The sequence below is a fragment of the Marmota marmota genome, unplaced genomic scaffold (assembly GCF_001458135.2).
Source record: "Marmota marmota marmota unplaced genomic scaffold, marMar, whole genome shotgun sequence".
Lineage (NCBI taxonomy): Eukaryota > Metazoa > Chordata > Mammalia > Rodentia > Sciuridae > Marmota > Marmota marmota.
The window spans coordinates 42,316,004-42,325,854 of record NW_025999842.1 but is presented as its reverse complement, the minus strand read 5'-3'; the positions used below and the strand labels follow the sequence as shown (position 1 = coordinate 42,325,854).

Here is a 9,851-nt window from a genome sequence, read left to right as displayed (position 1 = left end):
AAGTTTCAGTGTTATTGTCCTAGTTTCATTTGCACTTTCACATTAGAAAAATGATAGAGAAGGAGCATTGCTCTGTTTTTAAAATTTCCTTTTGAATACTATGTATAACCATGGTGAATTATAATTAAGCATTTAAATGAGAACTCTTTTGAGAGTAATATGGAAAGCTGATAATTATACCAGGACAACCAACGTAAACTGGGACTAACCTGGGAAAAGCAGAAAATATGGTTTTTATATAGTTTTTATACAATAGTGTACAATGTTATATCATTTTCAGAATATATAACTTTGTGGTAATTCAATTCTTGGAATATAATATACAGGATTTTGAGTCGTGTAGGTGATATTTATGTAGGACTAATGGCAGAGATGGCATTTCTGTTAAGGTAAATTTAAAAAAAAATAAATAAAATATCAGAATTATTCTATTCAAAACAATATTAATAGTGAAAATACATAACTGAAGAAGAGCTTCATGCCATCTGTTTTGTGCCATGATACATTTTCTTGACCATTTTTTGGTATCCCAGAAAAATACCTCCAAAGTAAGGTACTTACATGTACATAGGCTGAAGTTGTAAGTGAGACGTCTTCTGGGGCCCTTGGTAGCCATAAGAGTCAAAGCCACCTATGAAATCAACTGAAAAGGAACAATTTCCTTCATTAGTTAATTTCACAGAAGAACCCACACCTGGTTAAGGTTCACACAGATTACAACATAAGTCTTTTAATAATCTGTTAAACTAAAAATAATTGTGGACAAAAAGTAAAAAAAAAAAAAATTCTTCAAGGTAGTTATTTCCACTCCTCCAATGGTGAAATGCAATTATTGTTTTATAAGACTGTATTCACTTGGGAGAAGAAACTATGTATTTTTTTCCCCAGCAATTATAAAATGCCATATGCCTTTTTGGCTAATATGGAGATTTTCTGTATCATGTTATAAATGTTATATCATAAAAATAATGATTGCCCAAGGGCATGTATCATTAGTTGCACACGAGCAATAATATGTACTCTGATTGTTGAGTACAAGGTGCTGTGGTAGAGTTCATGGAAGTTAACTCAACATGGATTTCCCTGCCATCATGTGTTTTACAGTCTGAAACAATAAGAGTGAAGTATTCAAAGGCCATACAGATTCAGATATTTAAGATACAATAAGATATAACCAGAGTTACTGTGGTACATGATGTTTTACAAAATGGCTGCAACAGTATCTCCTATCCCACATGTTTTCACAGCCTGATTTTTAAACCCCTCCCATCCAGTGGTTTGAGCTTGTGTCCTTTCCTCTTGAACATGGGCACACCTTTGTGTTCATTTGAAAATAGTAGAAATGATACTATGTGACTTCCAGTGGCAGATCATAAAGGTGTCATACACTCCTCTCGCTCTTTTGGGCAACATAGCTACCATTGCATGAGTAAAGACAAACTAGCCCACATGGACAGAGCAATGGACAACCATCGATAGGTGCTGAAGCCGACAGGCTAGTGAGGTTCCAGCCCATACCCAGCATCAACATCCGGACATATGAGAGAAAATGCCTCTAAGTGATTCCAGACCCTAAATGTTGAGTCAGTTCTGTTTTGAAGTCTTCCCAGCTCAGATTCCTGACATCACTGAAGAAAGATAATCCATTCCTCTGGGCCTGAGTTATTAACATACAGAATCTATGAGCATAGTAAATGATTGTCTTATACCTCAAAGTTTTGACAGAAATGGTAATGGAGACAGTAAATAGTAATAGTGACATGAAAAAGTTTATATTTTTTTCATTTTTATTTCTGGATATAGAGGTTGTGTGTGAAGATAAAAGGCAAAACAACAGGAGGCTGATGAGCTAGATTACAGGAAAGAAAGGCATAGGGAAATAGAGGTTGAATTAGGATGCACTAAGACACCTCAAGTTTTTCTAGTATTGTATCCTATTGGCTTACTTTGTCAAGTTTGTGTTCTCTTGTCAATATCCTGGGGTTCTCCATATGGAAACTAAAGCAAGGGGCAATGTAACATAAAGTCTATGATATCTGTGCTTTGAGGAAGCCCTTTCCCATTTAAAAAAAAAGATCATATTTTTTAGAGCATTTTAGGTGAATTTAATTTGTGCTTTTGCAAAATTTAGCAAAAATACAGAGATTCCTCAAGGCCCTGCCTTATATATGCATGGCCTCTGTCACTATCAACATCTCTATCAGAGATGGAGTTACAAGAGATGAGCCTATGTTGACACATGATTATCACCCCAAGCCCATCATTGACATTGGTCTTCACTCTTGGTGTTGCAAATTCTATTGGTTTTGGCAAGTGTGTGGCATGTATCCACTATTATACTATCAAAATAGACTTCCTGCCTTAAAAATACTCTGTGTTCTATCTAACCATGTCTTCCTCCCCATCATCCTTTGGTAATCACTATTTTTCACTGTCTCCATAATTTTATCTATCACAAGTGTCATTGATTTGAAAAAAAAATATATACGTGTATATATATATATATATATATATATATACACACACACACACACACACATATATATATCTCACATGGTAGTATACATTTAAGTTTCCTCTAAGTTTTTTATGTATTTCTATATTTTTTGGTACTGGTGATTGAACCCAGAGGTGTTTTTTACCACTGAGCCATATCCCTAGCCTTTTTTTTTTCTTTTTTTAAGTTTTGAGACAGAGTCTCTCAAAGTTGCTGAGGGCCTTACTAAGTTGCTGAGACTGACCTCAAACTTGGAATTCTCCTGCCTCAGCCTCCTGAGTTGCTGGGATTACAGGCATGAGCCACTGTACCTGGCTACTTCATGTCTTTTAGTGACATGTAGTTGGTTTCTTTTAATCATGAGAAATACTTTTTTAAAAAATTTATTCTGATTTGTTATACATGATGGCAGAATGCAATTCATTTCATATTACACATATAGAGCCCAATTTTTCAAGACACTGATTGTATACAAAGTATTTTCACACCATTATTGTCTTATACATATACTTAGGGTAATGATATCTAACTCATTCCACCATCATTCCTACCCCCTTGTCCCCTCCTTTCCCTCTTCCCTTTGTTCTATCTGAAGTTCCTCCATTCATCCCACGACCTGCCTGCCCCACCCCCCCACAATTGCCATTATGCGTCTGCATATCAAAGAAAACATTTGGCCTTTATTTTTCTGGGATTGGCTTGCTTCACTTAGCATTATGTTCTCCAACTTCATCCATTTACCTGCAAATGCATGATTTTACTCTCTTTTAGTGCTGAGCAATGTTCCATTGTGTATATATACCAAAGTTTCCCTATCCATTCATCTACTGAAGGGCATCTGGGTTGGTTCCATAATTTAGCTATGGTGAATTGTGCTGCTATAAACATTGATGTGGCTGTGTCCCTGTAGTATGCTGTTTTTAAGTCCTTTGGGTATAAACCGAGGTGTGGGATAGCTGGGTCAAATGGAGGTTCCATTCCAAGTTTTCCAAGGAATCTCCATACTGCTTTCCAGATTGTCTGCACCAATTTGCAGTCCTACCACTCCAGTCAGAGTGGCAGCTATTAAGAATACACACAACAATAAGTGTTGGCGAGGAAGTGGTGAGAAACACTTTTTGTGAGGTAGATAGCCTCTTTTTCCTTATCAGAAGTGGAGAGTTGTAGTGATCAACCAGAGCTCCTGATATTAGGAGGACATGAGTTTAAGTACTATTTGGTCTACCTGATGGCTGTGTTATCTTAGGCAGGTTACAAATTCTAAATTGGTGACAGCTTTGGAACTTTACCATGTATTTAATTTTATAGAAGAAAAATTTAAAAAGTGAATTTCTATTGTTTTCTACATTGTTCACATTTGTATCTTAGCTTATATAGACAATATCAGAAGAGCTGTACAATAATTAAATGGCAACACTATCGACAGTTTGTACTTTGAGAATTTTTTTTTTAAGACTAGTGCTTTAGTGCCTGAATTCACATTTTTAGGGTGAGCTCTTGCCAACAATGGACTTAATTATGAACAAGTTTCCTGAGAATTATTCACAGGGTTAAAGCTTCATGACTTTGGTGCTAGAAAATAGAGTGGGCCACAGTAGATGGAGGACAGAAATAAGCAATAAGGTCTCAATGAAATTGAGATCCAGATTTATTGTGTTATTGTTATTGTTGTTGTTTTGAGATATTTCATTAGCTTGTTTCCAGAGACTGCAGATAAGCCAGATGGTGATTATGAACCAAAGATTTTGGAGTACACCTAGGGATGGAGTACCTGGGGAAATAAGATAAATCTTCAAGTTCAAAAGATGGAAGTAGGACCAAAAGTGGAGACTAAAGTTGAGTAAGGCACAATGAAGACCTCCCTAAGACGCAGGGAGAGGCCAGGAAGGACTTATGGTGTGTCCTGAACATGAATATCCTGAACGTTAATAGTGCCTAAACTTGAATGTAGTTTGAATCCTCTGGGGCTTGCTCTTTATTTGCCATGATCTGTATGTTGGGAGTGTGGGTAGAACTGGCTCATAGCTACCCAATTGGGGAGGAGAACGCAAACTCCAAAGGAAGGAGCCCAATTTTCCAGATTCTTCTGAGTGTTCAGTTGGACTGGGTCATGGAAAATGTTCCAACAGTCAGAGATCCACGATGAAGATGAGAAAAAGAAGAGGCTCTGAATATAACCAGGGTGATTTTCACTATTTAACTCAGGAGGGGACATTCAAATTTAAGCCAGTAGCACAGGGCATATTTTCTATAGTTTACATGAAATACATGCCAGAGCTCATAGCCTAGGAAATTGTGCATGACCAATTTCCATGTGCATTTGGTTCTCAGTAATTGTTTGGATGTCTTTCTAAGTGACTTTAGGGAGGAGTTGAAATCAGCTGTAACCAGTTGACCACCATTAGGACCAAAGTGAATCAGCTAGGTAAACCTGATCTCTGAACCCTTTTACAAACGGTCTTTCAGTGCCTTATGGAATGCTTTAGGATGCCACATGGGTGGTGAGCAGAGGTGGATGAAATGGCCTTATTACTCTCAAAAAATTGAAATACTGGGGTTGGCTTACGTTTTAAAGATATCTTTAATACCACTTCGATCTGTTCTCAATTTCTTTTAAATGTTTCTTCAGACTTTATAGGAGCTACTGCTTACTGTAAAATTTTTCTGAGCAATAGGGATTATGAAACAGCTGATAGATCCTTCTCCAGGTAATTAGTTACATGTGGGGTCATAGCCCACCTCTGCATTATTTTGAAAAAGGGTATCTTTTATCAATAAAGATCTCTTTAATTTCTGAAAATAAAAATAAAATACATTCCCAACAATTGTGAAGTGTTTAATAGTGCCTAAAGCTCTTTCAAGAGATATCATTTATCTTTACAATATTACTGTCAGGTGGGTAGGAATAATTATCTTCATTTTACAAATGAATACAGGTTTATTGCTGGAGGCAGTAAACAGCAGAAGATGGGACTAGAAGTCAGGTATTTTCTTTCCTTCCAAGTATATTCTGCTTTCACTCTTGCCATTCTAGTAAATTCCTGGAACCTTTTCAAAGGTGATCAAAGGTTTCAAGTCACACGTTGGATTAAATCTAAAATCTTTAGAATTTTATTTTCTTTCCACATTATTTGCCAATAGTTTTGAGTATTTCTTTTATGTTCTCTACAGATTATAGGGTCTTCTTTTATTATTTATTCTCCAGCATCATTATTTGTGTTCCTGGAAATTTTTGCTCTTTTTGTCTCCTCCTCGTCTCCAATCTAATATTCTAGAAATATTGTGATGTGAACAGTGACTGACACAGTTGCCACTGGGCTGTATCCACCAGTGACAGTTACCAATGATGTGTTGTGAGTTCTGCAATATGTCTCGCAAGGCGATGAGGCAGGTGGAACTCAAGGCTTAGTTCATTGACTTTTGTCTAATAAATGATGCAAGCCACCACATAAGCACTTAAGCAGTTCTTCCTTCTGAAAATTGTTTGTATTATCAGCACCATCTTGCAGCACTCTTATTATAGTGAGGTTTTTGCAAAGTAATAAGGGATGTTTTCTTTATTTCAATGTGTCATATTGTCAGTGTTACACTTCAATGCTCAATAGAAAATGTGAAAGGGGAGTTGCTGAAGTCCTGAGTTAGAATTAGGAGGATGAGAAAGGAAAGACGTCAATGAATGCAAAATAAATAGACAACGAGGTAGAACACAGGAAACATATAGTGTTTGAACATGAGGAAGGGGAGGGGAAGGAAAGAGTCAAGGTTGATTCTCAGAAGGTTTTTTGTTAGGGTAATGTTGCCTCTTTCAATAGAACAAAAAAGAATGTCAGGAAGAAGCTGGTGTCTGGCTTCCTTTTGGAAATGTAGTTTTTAAGTTATGAGTGGCACCCAATTAGCAAGGTCCAGGAAAAGGGAAAAAATAAATGTAATTGGTGCAAGGTGAATTGGGGACTTGCTGAGATTTTAGAGATGAATTTCTGTTTTCTCACTCAGCTTTATTGGCTTCATTGCAACCTATCTCTACCTGACATATTATAAATCTATTTATTTGTCGATTGCCTCTGCCACTATGATGTAAGCTGCATGTGATTTACTGTTCTTTATTGTTTATTGTTTATGACAATAGCCTGGGAACTCAGAACAATATTTGGCCCATGGATGACACTCAATTCATATTTACTGAATGAACTCCATAGACCCTTTAGGCTGCAAAGGAAAATAAGGCACTTAATCAGTGCATGGAAGATGCTAGCAAAGTTTCCAGATGAAATTGGATTGAGTGTTTTTATCCTTTCTTCCACAAGGTCTTGAATGATGTAAGAAAAGCAAAAATATTTCATAGAAGATTTGGAGTGTTAGTTGTCAGTTAGGTGCTTTGAGATAAACACAAGAATATTTTTGGATATCAATGGTAAGAAGCCACCTCTGCAACTTTTCTGGTCAAGGATGGTGGAAGAAAAGAAGCTAGGATGTGCTTTAGTATTAACATGGCTAGGTTGAGAGGGTCATTCATTAATGAATGCCATAGAGCATCACAAATGTTAATCATTGGTAGGAAATACATGATTCTCTTTCTGGATAGTTTGTGGCATCCTAAGCAGAGACTCACAACTAGGCAGAGAGTGACAAAATAATAGAGCTTGCATTTGTTCAATCATTGCCTCATTGGAGGAGTTTATCTTTGACCCTTCAAAGACAACTCAGGATTTTTTAAAAAATAGCTTTGTTGAGGTGTAGTTGGTATACAAAATCCAAACATACTTTATATATACAGTTTGAGGAGTTTGGTATTTGCATACCTATGAAACCATCACCACAATCAAGGTATCAGACATATCAATCATCTACAAAAGACAACTCAGGAATGTTATCATTTTCTTTGCAAGTGTGGCTACAGGGTTTTCTCTTAGCCTTAGTTTTCCTATCTGCTATCTGGGTATGCACAGGGAAATCCAATTATTTTAAATTAGTAAAATGCCATATCAGTTAAATTGCTACGACTTAATCATGTTAGTAATAGTAGAATTTAGAAATAATAGAATAAGAGAAAAATGTTTCATGGATAAATATTCTTTAATAAAATATATTCCCTGTGGTGAATCTCTGTTTTATTTAAACCTTTAAATCATGAACACAGAATTCAGCAAACCTAAAGCTGCCTTTTTAAATACATGTTGGCAGCGAGGTATTGTAATATAAAATTGTCCCTTGGTTATTAATGACAAAGCCACTAGTCAACACTCTTTTAGAGACAGGGTTGAAAAAAAAAAACCACGAGGGAAAAATTTAAAAGGCAGTTCACAGAAAACTAAGCCTAAATATTTAGAACTCATTGAAGGAAGTTAAAGAATTTGTGTGGGCCTATGAAAATAGAGTGTCTATCCATTACCTCTGCAGGTATGAATTTTAATGGTACTTACTCAACTTGCACAAAAGGAATTTAAAATACAACTAACCATAGGCCAAATGGAAAAGAATAGCCTTCTTCCCACACAGACGTGGTGGCAGCAATTCAAGCTGACTGTGTGAGCTTGGGGTTTTCAGTCTGGGCTAAAATCTCCCACAGGAGAGTGAGTTCTCCCTACCCCCACCATTAGGAAAACACAGTCCTTTGTAGGAGCACTTAATCTTGTAGTTGTCTGAAAGATCACTAAAGTGTGAGGCTACTAAGGGTTTCTAGCAGATAAAGTACACGTTGAATGAAATGCGTCTGATTAGCTAAATCTGGCAGAAGCTTCACTTCCTAACCGTCTTGTCAGATATGATTTTTCAAGGTCTTAGGATCCTATTTTCCATGTTTCCCTCTTAGTTGTCTCAGAATCAGATCCTTATTATTGTAAACTTGGTAATACATATGGACATGTTGAAAAAATGAAGGCCCAAAGCAGTACCAAGGTGTCATAGTAAATAAAATATTTATTTAGTTAAAATATCTTTGAAAAAACACTTTAAGCTTTTAGTTCCAAAGACCTAGTAAAAAAGCAAATACAATTTCCACCAGATTTAAAAAAAAAAGATTTTGTCAGGTTGTTCTTGTCTCTGCCAATTCTCAGGAAAAGCAATACCTAGGGATTGTAAGAAATACATGAGAGGTTTTTGCTGAGGACAGAATCTTGATATTAGATTGTCTTCTAATAATAGAATGCTATCATTGGATACATCACAGGGAAGCTATGAGGTAGCAAAAAATTGGAGGCTTTGGAGTCAGTTATCAAGAATATATGTAACAATAAATGTTGGCGAGAACGTGGGGAAAAACTTCACTCATACATTATTGGTGGGACTGCAAATTGGTGAAACCATTATGGAAAGCAGTATGGAGATTCCTCAGAAAACTTGGAATGGAAGCACTATTTGACCCAGCTATCCCACTCTTTGGTTTAAACCCAAAGGACTTAAAATCAGCATATTACAGTGATACAGCCATCAGTATTTGTAGCAGCTCAACTCACAATAGCTAAGCTATGGAGCCACTAAATGAATAGAGAAAATGTGGTATATATGCACAAAGAAATATCACTCATCCATAAAGAAAAATGAAATTATGGTATTTGCTGGTAAGTGGATGGATCTGAAGACTATCATGATAAGTGAAATAAGCCAATCCCTAAAAGCCAAAGGCCAGATGTTCTCTCTGATATATGGATGCTAACACACAATAAGGTGTTGGGAGGGAAGAATAGAAGTTCACTGGATTAGACAAAGGGGAATGAAGGGAAGGGAGGAGGGATGGGAATAGGAAAGATAGTAGAGTGAATCAGACATAACGTTCAATGCTCATATATGAATACACAACCAGGGAAATTCCCCATCATGTACAACTGGAAGAATGGAATCCTAATTAGAATAAGTTATACTCCATATATGTATAATAATTCAAATTACACTCTATTGTCATATGTATATAAAAAGAAATAATAAAAACATATTATGGAGGCTGAGGTTGTGGCTCAGTGGTAGCGCATTTGCCTGGCATGGGTGAGGCACTGAGTTCAATTCTCAGCACCATGTATAAGTAAAATAAAGGTCTAGCAACAACTAAAAAATATTAAAAAAACATTATGTTTAGATTCAGGGTCCCATCTTTTTTGGAAAAAGGATTTATACAAGAGGGTTGATTGGAATTATGCTTTAAAATGTATATTTAGGCTATTTACTAATGTGATTAGAATTATGTTATCCAGGAGACTAGATGGAGAAAAAAAACTTAAATAAAAGAACTCTGTACTACGAGGAACGTAAGAGAGGATGCCATCAACAGAAGCTGAGGAGAACTGAGCAGGTCTATGGAGACCCTTTAGACACTACTCAGTTGGTTAACTATATAGTCTGACAAGCAATAAAATACCCCATG

General features: G+C 36.3%; 1 protein-coding gene across 1 annotated transcript in view; it reads right to left on the bottom strand.

Annotated features, from left to right (window-relative positions):
- Positions 1 to 557: 557 nt before the first annotated feature.
- Nkain2 (sodium/potassium transporting ATPase interacting 2) overlaps positions 558 to 9,851 on the bottom strand; it is a 196,622-nt gene continuing 187,328 nt past the window's right edge. The window contains exon 6 of the mRNA XM_048797531.1: positions 558 to 643. Coding sequence (XP_048653488.1) covers positions 558 to 643 — 86 coding nt within the window. The remainder of the gene's footprint in view (positions 644 to 9,851) is intronic.